The 24,611-nt window shown below is 31.9% G+C and overlaps 1 protein-coding gene across 2 annotated transcripts; it reads left to right on the top strand.

The window, feature by feature from the left end:
* Positions 1 to 8,093: 8,093 nt before the first annotated feature.
* LOC102599943 (putative 1-phosphatidylinositol-3-phosphate 5-kinase FAB1D) lies at positions 8,094 to 17,958 on the top strand. 2 transcript variants are annotated; one of them, XM_006353579.2, is made up of 13 exons: positions 8,094 to 8,264; positions 9,895 to 10,118; positions 10,213 to 10,246; positions 10,358 to 10,858; positions 11,408 to 11,549; positions 11,642 to 11,986; positions 12,482 to 13,180; positions 13,399 to 13,733; positions 13,977 to 14,103; positions 14,233 to 14,388; positions 14,860 to 16,419; positions 16,538 to 16,801; positions 17,219 to 17,958. In XM_006353579.2, the coding sequence occupies exons 2-13, from the start codon at positions 9,965 to 9,967 to the stop codon at positions 17,600 to 17,602; spliced, it is 4,701 nt and encodes a 1,566-aa protein (XP_006353641.1). In that variant the 5' UTR covers positions 8,094 to 8,264; positions 9,895 to 9,964; the 3' UTR covers positions 17,603 to 17,958. The 2 variants fall into 2 exon arrangements, with proteins under 2 accessions (XP_006353641.1, XP_006353642.1); XM_006353580.2 differs by having other exon boundaries at positions 8,107 to 8,176.
* Positions 17,959 to 24,611: the final 6,653 nt, after the last annotated feature.

Genomic DNA, 24,611 nt, shown 5'->3' with positions numbered 1-24,611 from the left:
GTGATAGGCTGTATCAATAGAACTTTATATTCTTGATATATGGTGACAACGACAAATAAACAAGAAAAAAAAATTGGTTCGAATAAATTTATAGACATAGAAATTTTATTAAATTTAAATAGTACTCTACAAGACGAATCAAATTCATATTCAATCTCTAAGGTTCCTTAGGATTTTTTCTGAATTACAATTGTTTACGCTAAACTCTATCTCACGCTTATAAAAAGAGGGACACATGTTTACTTGAAAAGACATCTCGAATATTCCATAAATTTTGGACATTCACAAAGAGATCAAGAAATCAAGAGTTATTTTTTTCAAAAGTGAGATGATCAAGAGACGATCTTCCTCGAAATATCGATATGTTGTCCGAGTTCTTGATGGTCAAATACATTTACAAGGAATCTAAATTATTTTACTATCGAGAGTACACTACTAACTACCTTCTAATCACGAAATATATTCAAGAGATAAAAATTAAGAAATAAACGAATTGTAGTTGCACACAAAAATATTCATCCATAAAATTATTATTTCCATCATATTTTTTATTGCAATCAATTTCTATCCCTTTAAAAAATTTAATGCAAATAACATTAATAATAACTTCAAAATGATTTTGTTTGTAGCACGCAATTAAATTTTTGAAACAGTAGGTTCACATCATCTCTCTTTTTTTTAATAAATAAATAGAACAAAACCATGGAAGTAGATGTGAGAGAAATAAAAAAATAAATCTTGAATAATTCTTCTTATGCAAATTGATTCCTGTCATATTTATTTTATTTATTTTAATGTCGTAGACTTTAGGACATTTGACTATCTCAAGTTCAATTAACGTTTACGTTTGGCAACAAATCTACAATACTACTTTTTAAAATATCTCAGCTTCTTTGTTTGAAAAGTAATTAAATACTTAGAACCCCAATTAAAAAATCCAAAGTATTAATCATTACAACAAACAAAAACAAAACTCTTAAGTATTACATTAATGATTCCCAACTCTTGTCTATCACTTCATTTTACTGATGATTACGCAATTTTTATGAATTGTATTATACTAAAGTCACTAACTCAATTATCACAAAAGTATATAAATTACCGACCTCATTTAGGATTGAGACGTAGTGACACAGTATCTCAAAAAGTTATTTTATATAATATTCAAGCAAATTAAGTTGAATAATCTTTTATTTTAAAAAAATAAAATTTAATGCCTTGTTATACTACTTGATCAAAGTTAGAATAACTTTTTGGATACAAAACAAAATTTTGATGACCTTTTGTGATACTAATCATGCGGCAGAGTGAATTTTTATGTTAAAAATTAATTTAGTGACTTCATGCAAAAAAATAAAAATTAAGATAATTATATTTATTTGTTATATATATATATATATTATACGTCATATTAGTGCTTTTGACCATCGCAAATTCTTGAGTGTTCAGTTTACTTTATAAAAATATCTCATCTTATAGTTTGAAAAATTATAGGATAATTTTAGCAAACCCAATTGGATGTTTCTCTTAATTATTTGTATTTTATTTTATTTTAATAATAAAAACTAGTGGGCCTTAATATTTAATTTGATAAAACTTTAAAGTCCCAGTTGAAAAGTAGTATTATTGGTTCAGATCTTATTATATTATTATAAATAAAATAAAATGAATTTTGATGATTTATTGCTGGAAAAAGCCTGGACAATATGATGGCCCCAAAAAGTTTGATATTAGAAATCGTATAACATGTTTGCAGGTAGATACAATTGACACAATTTGGTAGGCCAACAAATTAGTAATGAGACATGTCCTAGTTTCGATAGTAATTGACTAGTATGTCCATCGACCGAACTATATATATTTTAGTCCTAGGCCTTTTTATTATGTCGTTATTTGAATTATATGATGCGCGAATAAATGTTAGTCAACAAATACAATGCTATTGCAACAACGCAAAGTGAAAGAAAGTAATGGACTTTAGAGGTATAGTGACAAAGGATAAAGTAAGAAGAAGATAAAAGGAATCAAAGGAAGAAACTAATGATAAATGCCAAATAAAAAGAAACAAGACGAATGAAAGGAACAACTCAAATATTATGAAGGATAAGTGGCGAGGTCGGTCCGGTTCGATCCGATTTTAAAGTTTATCGGTTTGATTTATTGGTTATCGGTTTGTAGAGATACTAAACCATTATATATAGAACCATTAAGATATTGACTTATCGGTTATTGATCGTTATCGATTTGGTTATCGGTTTAACCATTAAGATTTGACATTAAAAAAACCATTGAAAATTACTTAGAAACAAGGTGACAAATTGTCTTTCTGGATGACTCAATTGGTTTGGATGGTGGCTATCCACACGGATGACCTGGATCGATCCCCCCTCAATGCCTTATGAGGCGAGTCTGTCGCATAGGGCTTGCCTAGTGCGCTTTACATCCCCTGTGTGGTTTGCAAGCTATTACACAGTGGGGGTTTACCTAGTGCGCACAAAGTGCTCACTACAGAGTGCTCACCCAAAGGGCAGAGGTTTACCCAATATGCGGGTTATCCTAGGGTTCCAAAAAAAGAACAAGGTGACAAATCAAATGAACCATGCACATGAGTTCACAAATTGCATATTGCTTAAAAGTGTTGGTGTAATGTACCACAAATATAACAAATTACACAAAAATGAATAAAAATATATTTAGGCTGAGGCGCGGATATCTCTCTCTCTTTAAGGAGATTTAAGCCTAATGCGGCATAATCTACACTGATCCAGCAACATCACTCTCGATTTGTCCCCTCTAGGATACAACAACCCAACAACGTTGTAGTACTCAAGCAACTTCAAATTTAGTTGAAGAGTCCAAAACTCCACAAAAATAACACATTCCTTCAACATATAATTACTCTTTTTTGTATAGTGAATTAGTTGACGATTTAGAATACTTTTCTTTATCTCATCTCTCTCTTTCATTACAGTAACTCGATATATACACAATATAATACTTCTCATCATTTCTTACACTTTTTTTTTATCATATACAATTTTTGTGTATTCAACACAAAGTAAGACCACACTATTTATAGGTGGTGAATTCTTGCTTGCAATAAATAAGAAAATAATGGATAGTAAATTTGGTAGACAAATAGCCCAAATGTTACAAGAAATAGGTGTATAGGTTACAAAAGTTACTAACAAGTAACAACTAATGACCATATTCTATCATATCAAGTTAAACGGTATCACATAAATAAGAAAGAGGAAAGCAGATAGCATAGATAAAATAAAATGATAATAAAATAAGTTAAAGAGTGGGTTTGCGGCTAGTCCGAGGACAGGGTGTGATAATGATTGACGTGAACAACCACCCCACCACCACTTGCCCCACCTCAACACCACATATTGCATATTTAGACTCAAAAATTAGTTTTAAATATTTTCAAATTAGAAAAAGAAAACAAAAACTTTTGTGTTTGATCATGAAAATTAAATTTTGAGTACTATTTATTTAATTTGAAATTTATTTTAAAATTGAATTATAGTTGAAATTGTGTTTATTCATTTTTAAAAAATAGAATTTAAATATATATTTTTTCAAATTTGATTAATTTACCTAAAACATACAATCAAATATGATTTAAAAGAGCAACATCTCAAAATGATAGTCATATAATATCATGGATTGAATATCATATACGAGCTAGTACATACTATTTGAGAGTTGAGGATGAAATTGTATTTAATTATAATTTTTACAAATTCTTTTCATATAAACATGAAACGTGACATATACATGAATTCATTTTATTTAAAAAAAAAAGGGTTATAATTGAAAAAGAAAAACATGATTAAAGTAAAAAAGTCAAAATAAGATTATTGATGTTCTTTAAATTCTAAACACAATTTCAAATTGTATTTAGAATCATAACTAAGCACTTATTTTCAAATAAATAAAAATATTTTCAGTAAAAAAGGGGATAATTCTAATGGTCAAAGGCGTCCATAGTATATTGTTACAACTTAATTGAGAATAACTATATTACATTTTATATAATTTGAAATCTGACTTGGTATAAATGATATAAAAGAAACAGTGTACGTATTAGGGTTAAGTATTCTTCCTTCTTAACTTTTGAAAAAAATTAACACTAAAACCTTGTAATATTTTAGTTAGATTTTTCAGATATCTACTCAATTAATAGTTATTATCTCATATAAAATCTTAACAAAAATGACTTATTAAGATAATAACTATTAATTGAATTATCATACATGAAATCAACTTCGTAATAATTTTTATTCAATGAAATTAGAAAAAAAAAAAACCGTACATATTAATATTCGTTTGTTTAATATATTTAATCTACATAAATTCAACTTAGGACGTGTCTAGTATGAAGAAAAAATAACAATCACAACTCATAATATATGACTATATTCAATATAATTGTACAAGTGCAGTTTGAGAAGAAGAATATATACATAATTTTACTATTTTATTTTATGAAAGTAGAAAAATTGTTTATGATAATTCGCCAATTCAAATAAAATATATTTCAAAATTAAGTATGTAAAAAGCAAATATAAAGTAGGAAGAGAAAATAATTTTCCAAAAAAAAAAAGTCATTTCTTAGACAAATTTTAAAATATATATATATGGAAAAAAGAACCTTCTTCGTATAATATTTTCAAAAACTATTTTTCTAATTAAATAATTGGTGAAACTTAAGCAACTTAGTTGATTATACAAAAAAATAATACTATAATGTTTGATATTTATCTCAATTTTGTGGAGTAGTTGGGACCTAAATAACACGTCTTTTTGTCAATTGGCTGAAATTTGTTTGTGTAGGTGCTCATGAGCTGTATATCTTCCAATGGTCCATTTAATAAAGATCTACTTCAATTTGCTTTTATGATATATTCTCTCACAATTCTTTTTTAAGAAAAAAAAATATCTAGAAAATGATTTTGACCAAAACTTGAGGTTGATCTTCTTTTCATTTCATTTCTCTTTTAAAATGAGTGGTTGAAATTATAAATCGGAGAATCGAAAGTGAAAGTTGAATTCTCAGAATATTTACTTAATTAAGTGAAAGTTGAAGTAGTTAATCAACTGAATTATTAAGATTTCTGAACTAAGGTTGATTTATAATTTTAAATTGAAATAAAAAAAAATCAAAAAAATCTTAATTTTATATATATATTAAGCTCCTTGAGGTGTTTGTTTCATCATTTTGTTTGCCTAGCATTTCACATTTTAGAATTGAAATTGTTGTTAAAAAAGAAGTTAAAACTTTTACTTGTCCATATATATATATATATATATATATATTAATGTACAGTCTCATAGCATCTCCAGTGAATTATTATAAAATTGTATGTAACAAAGTGAGTCTTGCATCATTTATTTGGTTGATGTAAATATTGAGTATACGTCAAAAAAAATCTATAATTATGTTTTAGTAAAAAAAAATTAAGGTGGGGTAAAAAAATAAATAAGTCATTAACTCCTTGTAGAACAATCCATTAATTAAAAATATATATTTGATTCCATTAGTGGAAAAAAAAAGCCGTCTAAGAAGGATAATTTATTTATTATTATAGGGAAAGCATATATTCTCTTCTTTATCCGAATAGTTTCGCGTGTCTTTCGGATATTTTAATTATTTAATTCATGTCTGCCATCCTAATTAATAATCTACACTTTTTAGTGTTTTACCGCTCTTTAGGGAACATTGTGAGATTTTTTTTTAAAAAAAATTGTGTCTTATGATTTTCTAAAAGAATTAAATTAGTAGTTTTCCTTAAACCTACTTGATTATTAACACCAAATACTAAGATGAGTTTACTTTTTAGTGTGATGGTTATTTTTTTTTGATGGTTACAAAATTTAACTTATGCAATGTTTAGCACTTGAAAATGACTTATGCGTAAAAAATATTTTAATGCATCGTTTGTTCTCCTTAAAGTATTTTTTTTCCCATTAATCCACAATATTGAACGCATACTATGTATTTTTATTCATCGAAAGTATGTCAATTTGTTATTAATGTCATAGGAGAAATCCAATTATGTTGTATATATATTGTTGGTTCTGTTGTGATGTGAAGAACTGATTAGAAGTTAGTTAGGCTGTCAAGTGACATTAAGGGTGGATTAGTCATTATGTGAGTTAGTTAGTTACTAATTGAAGAGGGAGAGCTATACACATCACCTCTACTGTTTGTACTGAGCAGTTTTAGATATCCATCAATGAAGATCATCTCTCTTGTATCTCTTTCTTTCTTTCTTTCTTTCAGTTCCGAGTTTCTTCATTTACGATCAAGTTCATATACCATAAATATAATAAATTACAATTGAAAAATTAATAATAAAACAGCATTCAGGCTGAGGCGCAGATATTTCGCTCTTTTTAAGGAGATTTAAGCCCAATGCAACATAATCTACATTGATCCAATAGTATATTTCTTGACTTGTCCTCTCTAGGATACGACAGTTCAACAACGTCGTACAACTCAAACAATTCTCGATTAGTTGAAGAATTCAAAGCTCCACAAAAAGAACATATTCATTAATCAACATAAAATTACTCTTTTGTATAGTGAATTAGTAGAAAACTTGGAATATTTTTCTTCGACTCAACTCTCTCTTTCACTACGCTAACCTCACTATACACTACAATATTTTTTAAGGAAATTTCATAAATAGTAAAAAGATTAAACTTAATAAGCCTCCTTAGTTACAGTTTGCCTAATTATGCTCCATAGTCATAGTTTCGTTTGCTATGGACATTCCGTTTGTATAATTCGTTTGTTGTTTGTATAATTCGCTTGCCAATATACAAACAAGGTAAGTATATATAAATTTTGTATTTATGCATTTTTACATAATTTAAACAAATCAAATGTATCAACAGAATAATTATATACAAGCTAGAGGTAGCCATATACAAATTCTAGATCTATACAATTAGGAAAATTTGAATTTATACAATTATGAAGTGAATTATACAAATTCTAGATTCATATAATTAGGAATCGAATTATATAAATCCCTAAAAAAATCATGAAGGTCTAGTCTGGGTTTACAGAAGCTCGTGCAAAGAAGATTTATAGGAGAGAAGTTCCCCATCTCTCTTAGGCCTTCCGCTTGTAAAGTTCTTTCGTCGAGTGCGCGATCATGACAGGACTAGAGGAAGAAGCCCCGGCTAACTCTGTGCCAGCAGCCGCGGTAAGGTGGGGGTAGGGGGGGAAGCCCTCTCTTTTCAGTTGAAGTTGAGCTCGTCGGATCTGCTGCCCGCACCATTTCATTAGGACAACACTTGCTTAGTCTTTTTCTAGCTTGATTGTGAAGCATGGTTTGGAAGGGTATTGAGTTGAAGTGAAGTCTTTTCATTCCCGATTCAATTACAGTTGTTCTCGGCGTCGGTACTTTTGGAGTCTCTCTGTAGGCGTGCAAAATAACAGAGCCATTGCTCTTCGGGGTGATGAGGTGGACAATTCCTTACTCCAGCTTCAAGAGATGGAGGTTCGAAAAGAGCTTGATAGGGTCGAGAAAGGACATAAACTCCCATAAAAGTGAGATTTTAGATTTATGCAATTAGGAATCGAATTATACCATTAGTTTAATTATCCAATCCCCACAAACTTAAACAGCCGAACGGGGCATAATTAAAGCTCATTGAGGCATTTGTTTCATTGGTATACTTGTTTGGTATTTCACATTTTGAAGTAATAATATTTTTTATCTTAAAAAAATGAATGTATAACATGTGTTTGAATGTAAGTAATTATCACTTAAATGCCAATAATTTGCAAAATCTCCAAAACCAATCAAAATCCAAATGTACCAATGTGAAAAGAAAATATCTTTTTTTTTTCCCAGTATTTTACGCAAATACAGTTGTATGTCTGTATATACATTTTGTCTTTTCATTTTCGAAAATTTAGAAGAATTTGCAACTTTTGGTACAGTAATTCTGACCTTTTCCTTTCTTTTTCTACAATTAATATAATTGTGAATATATCGAAGCATGAAACTGAGTGGCCCTACTTATGGACAAAAAGTCTTCTTCTTTCTCCTACTTCATTCTTCTCTTCTTCAATTCCCTCTTTTTTTTCTCTCTCTTTTAAATTCAACTTTTTTTCCAAGATTTCAAGTTTTTTGATACCCCTTTGGAGGATAGTACCTGGGTTTCAAGTTTTTTTTTTTTGTGAATTTGATTGATTTCGAGGTCATCATATACGTGTTAAATGGGTTGCTTTAAGTGTAAGTCATAAAAGAAGAATCTTTGTCACTTCATTTCGTATTGTTTATCTACTTTGCTATTTGTATTCATGTTTTTGAAGAAAAAACTGAATAATTCATCTGTTAAATCAACAAGTGTAATCTTTATTGATATGGGGTTTGTTAGGTGTACTTATACTAGTAACATCTTCAAATTAAGTGATTTCCTTGGAAAAAATTAATCTGAATAACTTCATTTTTAACATGGTGTTTATTGGTATGAGTTAATTGAGTGATTTGATCTCTTCTCTTTAACTTTAATTCTAATGATATATATGTGACATGAGAGACTTGCACCTCCACCATCAATGGTGGTTTGAGGGTTCGAGTCCAGCTTGAGGATAGGTGAGAACACTATTGGTTCGGTTCTCCTGACGGAGTGGGGTGGGAAAAAATATGATATCTATGTTGCATATTGATTTTGAAGCCAAGAATGGCTAATTCCTTAGTGAGAGTCATCATCTTGTAGTCTTCTTTTTGCTTTTGATTTAATTATACCCTTGTCCTCTTTAAATTGAGTCATTTCATTGAAAGATTTGCTGCCCTGGTAATAAACAGATAGACCTGCTTTTCTTTGTGTTTTTTTCTTTGGTATAAAAAATTGTTGACTTGTTCAGTGATTATTTCTGCTGTTGATGACTTGACCTTCTTTGACAGTTTCATAGTTATAGCTATATGACGGATTCTTTTAATCAGTGACTTAAGAAGGAAAAGTATTACTTTCTGATTTGAATAGTTTAAGTTGTTCAGAAAATTTTGTGGAGAGATAATCTTCTCTGGGTCATTTTGAAAATTAAGAAGTTTGTTACTTTGTAAACTCAGCCTGAACATTCAGGACTATAAAACTAATTACCTTTGGTAGATTATTCTTAAAGAGGAACACGTTGATACTTGTTGATTTAGATAGTTTGGGATCTTTTATCTGAATGATGATTTATTTAGTCTCTAAAGGGGATGCTTCAATTTATATATACAAGATGAATGCCTTGTGGGTTAAGAGCAAAGTATATCCGCATTGTGTTTGACTAACTAATAAGATACCGTTATAAACAGCCACCTCCTCCTGCTGCCATTTTTGAACAACCTTGTTTTCTGAAAGGTTTTTCCTTTTGTACATTATTTTCATTAGATATTAATTTGTTATGAAGAAATTCCATTCTTAGTTAGTACTATTTGATAACCATTTCTTCATTAAAGGAGCTATGACATGAAATGCAAATTAGTATAGCCCAAACATTATTACACAGGGTTGTTTTAGACAATTACGATTTTGTAGAAGGCGGAATGAGTGATCCAGAAATGACATATCTTGATTTATCCAATCTATATTGCAATATTAGTCCTTCAATTGTATTACGTACATCATTAAACCTGACTTTTTGATGCAAATGCTTAAAGATGAGTCCTCTTTCTTGAGGGAAACAAGTATATTGCCTACAACGAATATGATAAGTTCCATCTTCATTCTTGTTCTCATAAACATGGTATTCTTTTCACTTTATGATTTCGTTTGAAAGATTATTATCACTGCATTACTCTGTTGTTTGAAGGAACCTTCTATTTTGTTAGTTACTGGACACTTTTTAATCAATTGAGTGGGTCAAATCTGCAGGTTAAAACATTCCTGGATCAGATGTAATACATGTCACTACTCTGGTATTCTGACAAGATCGAGCGGAAACATGAAGAATTTAGAAAATGAGAATTCTATGCAAATAGATGATAGAAGTTCTGGTACGTTTTGCAAGTTTTGTGGCAAAAAGCAAGATACTACAACTTGTTTGATCAGTCCGACTGCTTCATTGCATAGCAGTAACAGCTCTATGTCATGTTACAGTATGCTCTCCTTTCTTAATCACATAGTTTTGACTGTCATTTTCATTCTCTGCATCATCACCTCATGTTGGTTCCTTATTCTTTTATCATTCAGGTGACTTTTCAGGTGATGCAAGCTCAGATGGGAGGTTAGTTGTAATTTAGTTATGTTGTTAAAATACCTGTCTTCTTTTCCTTGGGAAATGAGGTAAGTCTGACACATGTCAATGTGATTTTCATTTTGGTTTTAATCTGTTCAGGGTTAATATTGATGAATGTAGCACAGAGAGCAGTCAAGAGGACTCCTGCAGCAAAGTTGAAGGGGATGACTATGATGAATCTGGAGTCTCTTCTAGTTATGAACTGGATCAGTTCTGGGTGCCCCCAGAACCAGAATGTTGTGATGATGATATGGAAGACAGTGTGGCTAATTGTGATGATGATGAATGCGGCGATGGCTGGGGCAAGCCAACTTCTTTAATCAGCCTCGGAGATGAAGGTTCTGGGAGCTACAAATTTAAAGAGGAAAAGAGGAAGGCATTGGAAGAAGTGATGAATGGGAAGCTTAAGGCCCTTGTTTATGACCTTCTTAAGTCTTTTGGTGTTGCCTCATCTGGGGGTGACAATTGGGTTGATATAGTCACCTCCTTGTCTTGGGAGGCTGCTTCATTTGTGAAGCCTGATTCTGCTGAAGGAAAGGCCATGGATCCTAATAAATATGTGAAGATAAAATGTATACGATCTGGTTCTCCCAGCCAAAGGTATAACAGAATGACGACATGTCTCATCTCTTAATTGGTTTTCCTTTCTAGTTCAGTTTAAATCTTGGATTGTCAAAGTGGAAAACTATCTGTTTCCTAGTGTTTGATAGTTGTCCTCTATTTGTGAAGTTGGGGGTAGCAGTTGCCATTGGATGTGCGCACTTGTCAATCCTCCTTATTCTTTGGTTTCCTCTGCCATACTTCCACTAATGTCTATGCTTGAATATCTGCTTAACTTTAGTTACTCATATCCTGAATATTACCTTTTTGGCTGTCCCAAAATGGAGTCATTCATTTAAAAAAATGATAACAATTTCCATTCACTATTCAGTACTTTCTGAATGTTTTTTTTTAGGTTACATGTAACCATCGTTATTCTTTTAAAATCTCAAGTTTCCTAGAAAGTAACCTTACCTCTAATTGTGGACTTACCTTTTAAATACAGTACAATTTACATTCTACTTCTTATCTGCATGTTTGTTATCTAAGACTAAATTTAAGACAAAGGGGGAACCCAGGCTTACATTGTAATTTTTCATGTTTTTTTAGTCAATTTATCAAAGGCATGGTCTTCAAAAAGCATGCTGCACATAAACATATGCCAACTAAGTTTGAAAAACCTAGGCTGCTGCTGATTGAGGGTGCACTAGGTCTCTCAAGTGAGTTGTCATCATTTGAGTCAATGCGACAGGTAAACAAGAAACTCTCTATATATGTGAGATAAACAAAAAGGGAATATATTAGAGTATGGAATCATCTGTTCTTATCAATTAATAATGACAGGAGAAAGACAGTGTGGTGAAGTCTATCACTGACATTCTAGAGAGGTATCAGCCAAATGTGATATTGGTAGAGAAAACAGTTTCTCGTGACATACAAGAGTCTATTCTCAGGAAAGGATGGACACTGGTCTTTGATATGAAAGAACATCGCCTGGAGAGAGTTGCTCGTTGCACTGTTTCACCAATCTTTTCTTCTGAAATCTTGTCTGGCCATAAGCTTAGACAGTGTGATTCCTTTCATTTTCAAAGGTTCGTAGAGGAACATGACACTTTTGATGATGGTGGAAAAAGGCCTAGTAAAACACTGTTGTTCATTGAGGGCTGTCCTACTCATCTGGGATGTACGGTGAGTCATCTTCCCTATGTTAGTTTTAATGACACAGAATATCTAACTAGGGATTACTGATAGTTGGGACATAGCTTCACTGTTGGGTCATTGCTCAAGAGATAACAAAAAAGGTCACGAACAATACACTAGAGTACATCAGGAGACTTGCATAGCATTTCCCAGATCATATAATAAGAGTTAGTTTTGCTTTCATTTGACCCCCTCGCGTTTGAATCAATGCTGGGGTTTTTGTCTTTTGTGACTGCAACTGTTTTAAATGGATGGAATACCATAATCTTAGGAATCTTTGTGAAAAAAGCGAATATAGTCATGCACTTATCTCGTATACCAACAAACAAACAAGCTAATTGCTATTGAAACTTCCGAGATCCTCCTAGCTAGTGGCTTTGGACTCTAATAGAGAATTGATACCTGGTGTTTTAACATCTGCTCCCTTTCATTTTTAATAAAGAACATTTACTTCTATACCTCTGACCCTGGCCTTTTGTGCAGATTTTGTTAATGGGAGCTAACAGTGATGAATTGAAAAAGATCAAATGTGTGGTACGATGTGCAGTGATCATGGCATATAATTTAATCCTCGAGACTTCTTTCCTTCTAGATCAAAAAGCAATGTTCTCGACTATTCCTCTTAACCAGGTGGTGAATTCAACAGCTACTGATGACCCTCCAGCTGTTAGTGGTGAACAAGGTGATTCTCTGTTATTTGAACCATATAATCCAGTTCTTTCTGGGTTGTCATCTCTCTCAGCCTCTCTGAAAAAGGTTATGGGGGACAACTTTCCTCTCTGCCCCACCTCTGGTCAATCCATGCCCTCATGTTTCATTGATAATGGATCCAATGAAGATGATCAGGAACAAACTGATACTCAAGTTCCTGACGCAACTGAGGTGGTTAATCAAAGTGATACAGATCAGAAAGTCACTACTTGTGATGACGAGATGGCATCCGAAAAAGAACAGTTGCATACTCCAATAGTGAGCCAGGGAGAATCTTTAGAATCACAGGTATCTGGTAATATGGGTAATGGTGTTAAATCTATGGATACTGAGAGTATATTGGTTCTGATATCAAGCCGGAATGCTTCAAAAGGGACTATGTGTGCCCATGGTCATTTTTCTCGCATAAAGTTCTACCAAAATTTTGATATTCCGCTTGGAAGCTTTTTGCAGCAAAATTTGCTAAGTCAGGTGCGTAGAACTCAATAGTCTTCACTTCAGCTCTTCTTGTTCTGTCTCTGTAGTTGCAATTTGATGAACAATTTTCTTTGGAATGATTGGTGGTCATTTTGCTGATTTCATCTTTAATAGTTGCTATAATGATCTATTTGAAATAAAATTGTGGCCTTATCATTATCAGTTACTCTGGAGTTTGTTTTAAATGTTAACCTAAAAGCTCTGTCATACAGAAACTCCCATGCAAGAGCTGTGATGGACCCCCTGAAGCTCACATTTTCTATTATGCACATTACAATAAGTTACTTGCAATTCAAGTTCGTTCTCTTCCAAAAGACAAGGGGCTTCCAGGTGAAAGGGAAGGGAAGATTTGGATGTGGAGTCGTTGTGGTAGATGCAAGTTCCAGATTGGCAGCTCAAAATCTACGAAAAGAGTTTTAGTATCCACTGGTTCGCGTGGTTTTTCATTTGGAAAATTTTTGGAGCTCAGGTTCTCAAATTCCTCTTTGTTCAATAGGCTGCCTATCTGTGGCCATTCTTTGCACAGGGATTTCCTCTACTTCTTTGGGTATGGTCACTTGTGGCTATCTTTAGTTATTCAGAAGTCTCTATTTATTTTCATGTGTGCAGATCTAATAGCAAAGCCTACTGATAGCTTTTGCTATCTATTATAAAAATTTCCATTTGACATTACTCTAGATTTAAGTTGAATCGTTTGCTATTAGTGACTCTGCATGGATTTGGAATTGGTGTTTTCTCATATTTTATCTTCCCTTTTTGAAGATATTCATGTCATTTTCTGCATGTACAGGTTAGGGCATATGGTTGCGGTGTTTAAGTACTCAACGGTTACTACTTACTCCGTGGCTCTTCCTCCAGAAAAGCTGGAATTTAGCAGTTCTGTCAATGAAGAATTTCTTAAGAAGGATTTTGAAGATGTATGTTTTTTTACAAGTGCGACTGCTTTTTACCCAATTGATGCTTTTAAATACTTGGCTGAACATGGAAGTTACATGCCCTGTTGCAATTTTCTATATTGACAGATTTTTTTTTTCTTTCTCAACTAGGTGAACATGAAAGGGATTAAGATGTTTCGTGACGTAGAAAAAGCTTTGAAGGCAATAGAGTCTCGATTTGTTGGAACTACTCTAAATCTTCAAGGATCAATTAAGAAATTTTCTGAAATTGAGAAAATGTTGAAGGAAGAGAGAACTCAATTTGAGGTTAGCTCCTTTTTGCTTCCAGTTTCAGATTACTTGTTCCTGTTGCATTCTATTTGATCAATGTCGATGTGGTGGACTGTCATTCTAGTTCTAAGTTCCCTTTGAATTAATCAGATCAGTTGGTTCATTTTTTCCACGGTAATAACTTGGTTACTTACAACCTTGCACTTCTGTGACTGAGCAAATGATTTTGATAATATTTTGGCTAGGGTACAATAATATTAACAGATGTCAAATACATACAAGTACATGCTTTAAAGAGTTGATAGCTTTCTGATTTTCTGGTTAATGAGAATCGATGTTCAGGTATAAGTCGATAAATGTCAAATGCATTTACGTGCATGTGTGGATGGTGAAGCTATATCCAAACCTATTGCCTTACTCATTTACGATTTATTTGTTCCAGACATTTATTAAAGCATAATGTAAATCTTATTTTACTTTTACTAATCTATGTGGATTCAATGTCAGATTGGTATTCAAAATGTCGTTATGGATGGGAATCGGGATGTCGTCATGTATAAACTTCTAATGTTGAATAGAATACGGCTGGAGCTTTTGCTGGTGTCCTGTGTGTGGGATCGCCGTCTTCATTCATTACTATCATCTGATTGTACCGCTGCCAATCCCAAAACTATTGACCAGAGTATCAATGCTATTAACCACAGGGAACAACAAGAGAGAAGCAATGTTAAAGGAGACACTAAAGGTTATCTGGAAAGAGATGACAGAGCATTGGAAGATTGTCCGGATCTGAAAATCAAGCTAGTTGAAGACTCTTGTGGAGATGATAACAGTAGGACAGAAACTACTGTAGGAAGTCGTGGTGATGTTTTGGATGCTGACTATGATCTGAAACCGAATGTTGAATCATCTGCTAAATTTCCCATTGAAGAAACTCCCGTTGATACACATGATTGTGGACAAGATGAACCATCAAATTTATCTGCTTGCAATGATGGTGCTGAGGTGACAACTGCAGCCAAAGTAAATGGAAACAACTTTTCCCTTCAGGATATTACAGTGAAATCTGATCTCTCTGATCACTGCCTTTTTGATAATGAAAGTAACTTACAGCTCAATCTTCCTTCATCCATTCAATTGGAGACGGATAAACCAATTGCCGTTGATGCTGGGGGTACGCATGATCCTATTCATTCTCAAAGGAGTAGATCCCTCTCCTCAATATTTTCCAACATAGAGAATGATGAGGGGTGGTGGACTCCATTCCCTGAAATTTGGTGTCAATACATGGAGGATCTCCAGAGAGGTCACCTACCGAAATTAGGATCTATCACAAACCATGATGTAGAATCTACTACTTATAAACTTATTACCGACATGAGTGCGAAGCTTCACATTCCCCTTGGAAGTGATAAATACATTGTTTCTGATTATGAAGATGAATTTTCTAGCATAATTGCCTGTGCTTTGGCCTTGCTGAAGGATTTGCCTATTGTATGTGAAGATCTTGGGCATGATGGCAGAAAAGATAGAGGAATTGATCCTAAGGCGTATGAGAGTTCACAAGGCTTAATGCAGATGTTCTCTCTAGCTTCTCCACATTTGTCTTCAACTGGTTCATTGGATTTAACAGCGTATCACTCTTCGAACATGTCAGAGGTAGCACGCTCATCAAGTTTAGATGGGGTAGATTTGCTAGATTCATCGGTTTCTTTCACGGCTGTTCAGGCGGAAGTCTCCATGGGTTTGGGTAAATTGACTGGGAAGTATAAATACTCAGTCCTCTGTCTCTATGCCAGCCAATTTCGTCAATTGCGAGATCGATGGTGCACTTCAGAAGTTGATTTTATTGCTTCCTTGAGTAGGTGTAGGAGCTGGGATGCAAAAGGTGGCAAAAGTAACTCTTTGTTTGCCAAAACAGTTGATGATCGGTTTATCATCAAGGAAATTAAGAGAGCGGAATTTGACTCGTTCTTGAAGTTTGCTCCTAGTTATTTTGCATACATGGATCAGTGCCATGCTAAGAGGAATCAAACCTGCCTTGCAAAAATTCTTGGCATTTATCAGGTTGATTAATCGACTTTAGTCACTCCACTTTTCTGGCTGTTACCACAATATATTGTTTCTTCCTGCCAGCACACTCTGGACATCTTTTTGATTGTTCCTACTGTTTTATGTTTTTCAGGTCAGTGTAAGGCCAAGAGGTGGAAAAGAGACTAGGCACGATCTCATGGTGATGGAGAACCTTTCATTTGGTAGAATTACTACTCGGCAGTATGATCTGAAAGGCGCTTTGCATGCTCGATTTAGTGCAGCTGGCAATGGTGCAGGAGACGTTCTTTTAGACCAAAACTTTGTGAATGACATGAATGTTTCTCCTTTATATGTCGGGACAAGATCAAAGAGGGCTTTGCAACGGGCTGTATGGAATGACTGTACTTTCCTCAAGGTAAGTCAGGGGTCAAACTGCTCTAAACTCTAATTACTGGTAGCTCTATCCACCAAAACTTAAAAGCATCCAATAAAAAGTCACTTCTGCTTCTTATAATTATTACTCCCTCCGTTTCAATTTGGTCCGTCTTATTTTCCTTTTTAGTTTGTTTCAAAAAGAATGTATCTTTCCTTTTTTGGCAACTCTTTAATTCTAACTTTCCGTGACATGTTTGTTCAAGACCACAAGATTTAAGGGCATTTTGGTACATTTTACGTATCTTTAGTTTGAGACCACAAAATGCAAAAGTTTTCTCTACTTTTTAAATTCCAGCCAAGTCAAAATCAGGCAACCTAATTGAAACGGAAGGAGTATGCATTATCTGAAGCTAATGGATTAGCTTCTAAAACTGGTACTATTTGTTGATTTTTGCAGTCAATCAATGTGATGGACTATTCTCTACTTGTGGGAGTGGATAGCCAACGCCATGAACTTGTTTGTGGCATCATTGACTATCTCAGACAATATACATGGGACAAACAACTCGAGAATTGGGTCAAATCTTCACTTGTGGTTCCGAAGAATCAGCTTCCTACTATCGTATCTCCAAAAGAGTATTATAAGAGATTTAGGAAGTTCATTGACACACATTTCTTAAGTGTTCCAGATAATTGGTGCTCCCAAAAATCTTCAAATCCTTGTGAACTTCTTCGCACGGTAAGCAGTATAACCCCACAGTCAGAGTCTGATGATGGTGATTCTGATCAACCAAAGTACACTGGTGAAGGGGAACATAAAGATACGTACTCTGATGCTTAATGGCTTGCATCCTCTGAGTTCTGTTCCCTTTTAAGTTGTTCTCGTCCCCGGTGAAGTCATTAGTTTGTGTACATAGTTGTTTATCTCCCGAGCATCTAGATATATACGCCCTCTTATTTCTGCGATTATTTTTAGCAAAGTTATGAGGATGGCTTTATTCTTTAGGTTCATTTCTAGCTTGCAGTATATACCAAAGTTCTTGTGAAGTCTATGATTTATTGTAAAAAGCCCTTTAGTAAGCTTGAGTATTATTTAGGCTGTAAAGGGAAAAAAAGATAGCAGTTGAACCTGCTGATTGTTGAAATTTTTGGCTGTAAGACAATATTCCTATAAATCCATTGTTGAGTTTTTGGTTATTTGGTTTATGCGACTCTTTTTTTATGGCATGGTAGAATCACCAATGATCCACAACAACATACTTTGTGTAGTTTCGAAAAGTGGGGTCTGAAGAGGATAAAATGTGAACAGATCTTACCCCTACCTTTAAGTAGAGATGTTGTTTCTTATAGATCTCGGCTCGATAGACAAGAAAAGAAATGGTAGTAAGATAATATGACAAACAAATAGCAAGATTGATACAACGCAAGTGAAGCAATAGGTAGTAATACACATGGAAGAAAAGGAGAATAACATGATTACTAAAGGGAAAGGTTAGAATAAATGAAGCTACAAAAAATAAGAAAATACAATAAATGAAGCTACAAAAAATAAAACATGGGGCAAAGAGACAGATATTATATACCTGTTTTTGTTGTGCTAGCTTTCATCCATGAAATGAAGAAAAAGATTAAATGTGCTTCCTTGTTATACTTTAAACTGGCAATTTCAGATTTTATCACATAGCCACTGATGACACCAGGAGGAGGTGGAATTGCTAGAATTCCTCAATCCTTAATCAGAGATATCGTGGAGAGACTGCTTTCCCATTCCCTTAGCGGGGGGAGAATTCGAATTATTTAGGCCAATAACTAACTAATATTAAACAAAGAAAATACCACATCCTTCAAATCAATAGAACTTGTCTCTTAGGGCTTCCAAGTTGTTTTAGTGTACAAATACAATTACAAAGTGAAATGAACATGTCATATTTTCAATTTCACGAGTCTCTCATTATTTGGACATTTTCAACAATTCCGTGAATGGATCACATTAAAAAAACATTTTGTCAAGTGTGTTTGTGTCGTCAAGTTTAAGTTCACAATCTAAGATGGAAATTGAATATACCATGTAGTGATTGTAATAAAATTATATGTAATTATCTTCGATTATCAAAGCGGTATGGTTCAAACTTTTATACTAGTAGATTATATATATATATACTAAAACAAAATTGAGTAGAGATAAGTGATTATATATTAATTATATAAAACACTCTCTCTAGCCAATTAGATGTACTTATAATACTCTTTTGACATTCAACAATCATTTTGTCAAGAATATTACAAACTCTTTTTATGGTTTGTAGAAGACATTTTTCTGTGTCTACGTATAATAAAAATAACCTAGTAACATTTGCAAAACCAGTTCGACTTTAAACCTGTAGAGAAAGAATCTTTTCATATTAACATAACATATTTGTAAATTTTTGTAGTTAAAAGAATCTTTTAACATTTGCAAATCCAGTTACAAGCATCAAATATGTAACATAACATGTTTGTATATTTTTATAGTTGAAGGAAATTAGTTGAATCGGATCATCCATGCGGATAACTCAAATTCATATTAAAAAGATGACTAACATATAATTAGTTGTATATATTTAAAATTAAGAATAAAAAAATTGAGATATAATAGTAGAAGTTTTCTAACCATTATACTGCTTAAGAAGCGATAAAAATTAAAGGAGTTCAGAAGAAACTCACTCTTGAACTTTACATAAATCTATAATTTCTTCGTCTCTCAAACTCTTAATTTCTTGTGAAAAGATTCTTTCTTGAAAGTAAGAACAAACTTATGTATATTATGGGTAATTGATATTTCATAAATATATGATTATACTGTTAAACTAATGAAATGAATTCAATGATCATGTAAACGGTGTGTTCAATTCAAACATTTTTTAGTTAAAATGTATTAAAATTAAAAAAATAAAAATATTTTAAAAAAGGAAATAACATAAATAAAATATCATTCTCGCTAATTTTTCCATAACTAATCACCTATGCAAGCTCTGAGTAGTAGTGCCTCAAACAACTCTTAGAAGTTGGCAAATAAAGAGCAAAAATAAAGTCCTTTTTCACTTAATTATATCTGCAATAAATGTGTACCTTTTTCTTGGTAAATTTATACGTTGATATTAATGTCCTGACCGGTCCCAACGGACCAAAATATCAGAGTATTATTATTATTGGTAAATTTATACGTTGATATTAATGTCCTGACCGGTCCCAACAGACTAAATGGACAGAAAATTTTGTCAAAATTTGGCCAGAAAATTTAAAAAGTTTATAATATTCTTTTATTAAAATAAACTGATCTTTTTTCTATTTTTAATTAAAAGGTATTAAAGTTAAAAGGGTAAAAATATTTTAAAAGGTAAAATAACATAGTGTGAATATGTTATTTTACCATTCTGGCCAAAAGGATTTTTCCTATTATCATTACTCCCTTTGTTTATTTTTACCTCTTCATTTTGGATTTTACATATTTTTTAAGAAACAATAATTGATATGAATTTTTTTATTATAATATTCGTATTAGCTGATGTTTAGTATTAAGTCTTGAAAATGATCTGCGAAATAAGTAATTAATATAAAAGGTAAAATATAGAAAAAAAAATTTCTTGATTTGTTAAAATGATTAGTAAAAATTAAGATAAAAAATAATTAAAGTAGTAAACAATTAAAAGAAACGGAGTGATTTAGATTTAATTATTTTTTAGTTAAAGACCTTAGTGACGGAGTCAGTTTCAATTGTTACACTAAAGTTTTGGATCGAAACTCAAAATTTTCAGTCTTTCTTTTCTTTTTCTTAAAAAAATTTCTAAGAGAAAGAACAAAGAAAACAAGATAAATTCGATACAATAAAAAAACAATTCGACACATTAAGTTCTTGTTATATACGAGATTTAAGAAAAGATTGAACATAACGATCTATTATACACAATTTTATGCTACATTTCAAAAATTAATCTACTATGAACTCTGTTCAACAAAAAATAATATGTCATGTAACATTATTTTATCCATATTAACGTTGTCCACACAAAATTAATAACTCAAAATCTAAAATAAATTAATTGATCTGAGTTGAATAACCGCTCTTAATTCTCTTTATTTTTATCTAGGACAAAATCGACTAGGGAAAGATCCACTTTCCCTTTAGTCGATTTGAATCTTTCCTTAGTCGATTTTGTCACAGCCAATTATGCTAAAGAAGTTTTAGTTTTTAAGTTTTTTTTTCTTGGTAAGGTAAACAAGACACAAGTTGTATAGGCAATATAAATATAAATACTTTATGGGCGTTAAATCTTAAATTTTGAGTATTTTTTATATCAAATTGTCTCAAATCGTATTAATTGTTATGAGTTGACATTTATCCTTTGTGCCTTTTTTTTCTTAATTTTGTTGCAATAAATGTTATTGAGCCATTGGTTTAAATATAGCCCATTATATTTCCTTTTTTTTTTCCTAGACTAGAAAGAGCTGCAAAAGTTGATATATATTGGTCAATTTCGTACCACAAATAATTTAATATCTCCTTTCTGTCAACTGATCATATTCATTCCCAATACTTTTCTTTTTTTTTGGTTTTCTCGATGTTCAGTACTAATATTGGAGTCTGATTAAATTTAAATTTGTACCGAAAAATTTTAAGGATAAAATGTTCTCCGTATCCAGAGAACTTGAATCTAAGTCATCGAGTTAAGAATAAATGAGTACTTATCACTCAATCCTTGTTAGTCATTTCTAATACGTTATGACCTAGTAGCAGTTTATTTCTTCCAAGAGATTTTCTTGTTTAGATTTTATTGAACAAATAATGAAGATATTATTTTTTAAAACAAAATTATTGATGACGAGAAAACCAACAAGATATTCCAAGAAACCTGAACTCGTCCCATATTATAATAACTATTGGACTAGTTCAAAAGAATTGTTCTAAAAGAATTTTTACTCAGAAATTGAAGATGAAAATTGACTAACATATTCTTAAATATAAAGAAGAATACGTGATATTTAAGAAAAAATAATCAATCTATTTTTATTAAGTAAGGGTAATTTTGTAATTTAAATTATATCTTATATTTATTATTTTCATTAGAATAAGCTAAACCATGGTTCAAATAAAGAAAATACTTTTTAAAAGTGGTGAATCGACTTATCCCAAACAAGATACATATTTGATTAATGAATGAAGATTGTTTTTTACCATTAGGGTAGACTCAAAATAGTCCCTTCGTTTGGTTGGAAACAAGTTATCCCAGGATAAGTTATCCCGGGGTTAGCTATCGTGGGATAACTTATCCCACCATGTATATGGGATAACTTATCTCGTCACTATGATATAAATGGTGGGATAAGTTATCCCAAACATGGCAACCAAACAACATAATTTTTTTTTATCCCATCACTATTTCTTTATCTCATCACTATTATTTCTAATCCCTCACATCAAACGATAATATTGCAAAACATTTTTACACTTTAAACTAAAATATTGACTTCAAAGAGAGAAGAGTAGTTGCTTTTTCTCAAAGCAACTAAGCAAGACTGGCCGTTAGCTTGTTAAAATCAATTCTTAAAATAATGTCACGATTTTGTATTTAATTTTTTTTTTTTATATATAAGTGGTAACATGGGGGGGTCATCCAAAATTTTAAAACATTTGCTATCGTTTTAGTATGTTATAGCAAGTAATAAATTCTCGCTGAAGATATGGACTTTGAATTTATTAATTTTTTTCTATTGAAAGAAATGAGAGTGACTTTTTGGCAAAGCTAGACTAATTTAACATGCTACGTAATATAATCAACTGAAAAATGTATATACATTTTAAATATCAGTACGTAAAATATCTTAAATAATTTAATGCTTTTTGATATACTTTAATAAATTATTTGTAATGTGGATTACAAGGAGATTGACAATAATGTTGTATATCGTATTGAAGACGGACGAATGAAATAGAGGCTCGCATTTAAGATAATGCGCCATAAGAACATGTCGCCAAGGTCTAAAGATAAGTTTTATAGAGTGATGGTTAAACCAATATTATATTGTTGTATGAAACAGGAGTCCGGAGTCAAAAGGGTAAAAAAAATTGCCAAAATTTTCAAAAGAGCACATCAATTTAATTTTTTAAACCAAAAGGGTAAAATCGCTCCTGACGGAGCGATTTTCTTGTGACAAAATTGACGCCGTTACTCCGTTAAAAAACATAAAAATCGCTGCCCCAACAGCGATTTTGTCAAAAAAAAATTAACATCGTTGCCCTTGCAACGTTTTTCTATAAAAAAAAACATTTTAAAATTGAAATCGCTGCTATAGCAGCGATTTTCTTAAAAAGTTATTTTTTTTAAAAAAAATCACTTGCAAGTCAGCGATTTCATTAAAAAATTACGTAGTAGCAAACATTAATAATGTAAAGGAAAATGAAAATTATTACATTGTATCATTTATCCTTAATAACATAAGCATAAATAAATGACTATTTGGAAAAGTTGCAACCCTTCGGAAAGGTCATAACCTTTCATAAAAGTCACAACTTTTCATAAAAGTCGCAACTCTTCATAAAAGTTGCAACTTTTCATAAAAGTCAGAGGTTTTCATAAAATTCACAACTTTTCATAAAAGGGAAAAGATAGTTTTGTAAATAAATGAGTCAATTCCCTAGATGATCACCCAAGTTTAGAGAATTGCTATGAAATACTCCCTCCGTCCACTATTAATTGTCATACTTTCCATTTTTAGAGTCAAACTTTAAAAACTTTGACTAACATTTTTAAAATATATTTAATCATCATATTGATATGTAAAAAAATTGCAATATGTAGTACTTTTCGTATAGATTTTGAATATCTAATTTTTTTGTTTAAAAAATCAAATTAATGTAATCTAATTTAACTAGTGAAAATAAGTCAAATTGACTTTCGAAAAGCGCAACATGACAAATAAAAGTGGACGGGGGGAGTATCATTTATGTTTCATTTAGGACCAAAATATCACTCAATTATCACTATTTTTCTCCAAATATACTTGACACTTCAAAAGCCTCACTCTCTCCCAGTTGGCATGACATGTCATTAAAGTCTTTTTTTTAATAATAAACTAATTTGATTCATCAAACCCATTTAACTAAAATAATGATCATATTATTTAGGGAAAAAGGACAAATATACCTCTGAACTATTGTAAATGGTATGCAGATACCCTCCGTCATACTTTTGGGACATTGGTGCCCTTGCTATCCAAAACCTAGAGCATATATGCCCTTCACTCTAACAGAAGACTAAATAGGGACACGTGGCGCAATCTTATCCGTCGATCCAATATTTAACAAATGTCGATCGGTGGATAAGATTATGACACGTGTATATCCGTTAGTATAAATGGTATATATGCTCTAGTTTTTGGACGACATGGAATGTCCCAAAAGTATGACGGAGGATATCTGCACTGATTAAAAAATCCTCTCAGAAGCCCGTGTATATTAGTCAAAGATGTGACAGGGCCGATTGCTCTTTGCCGTCAAATGGAAAGTTAGCTCATAGGGCTGGCGCTGGTACTCGGGCCACCTTCCTTTAAGTTGTGGCTAAAAATAAGCCTTGGTGATCTATCTTCCTTCTCTTAGGCCCCTAGACCATGATGTATTAGATCCCATGAATGTCATTTACGATAGTGCAGGGGTATATTTATCCTTTTTTCTTATTATTATTATTATTATTTTTAAAATAATAATAATAAAATAATAATAATATATATATATATACTAGTTTATTAAAAATAAATCTTCATAATTATAGAATCTTTTATTATAATTAAACTTTTTATTTTTTTATGTTATGAAG

This window comes from Solanum tuberosum, unplaced genomic scaffold, assembly GCF_000226075.1.
Source record: "Solanum tuberosum cultivar DM 1-3 516 R44 unplaced genomic scaffold, SolTub_3.0 scf00158, whole genome shotgun sequence".
NCBI lineage: Eukaryota > Viridiplantae > Streptophyta > Magnoliopsida > Solanales > Solanaceae > Solanum > Solanum tuberosum.
The sequence above is the reverse complement of the archived record's forward strand: the minus strand, read 5'-3'. Positions and strand labels throughout refer to the sequence as shown.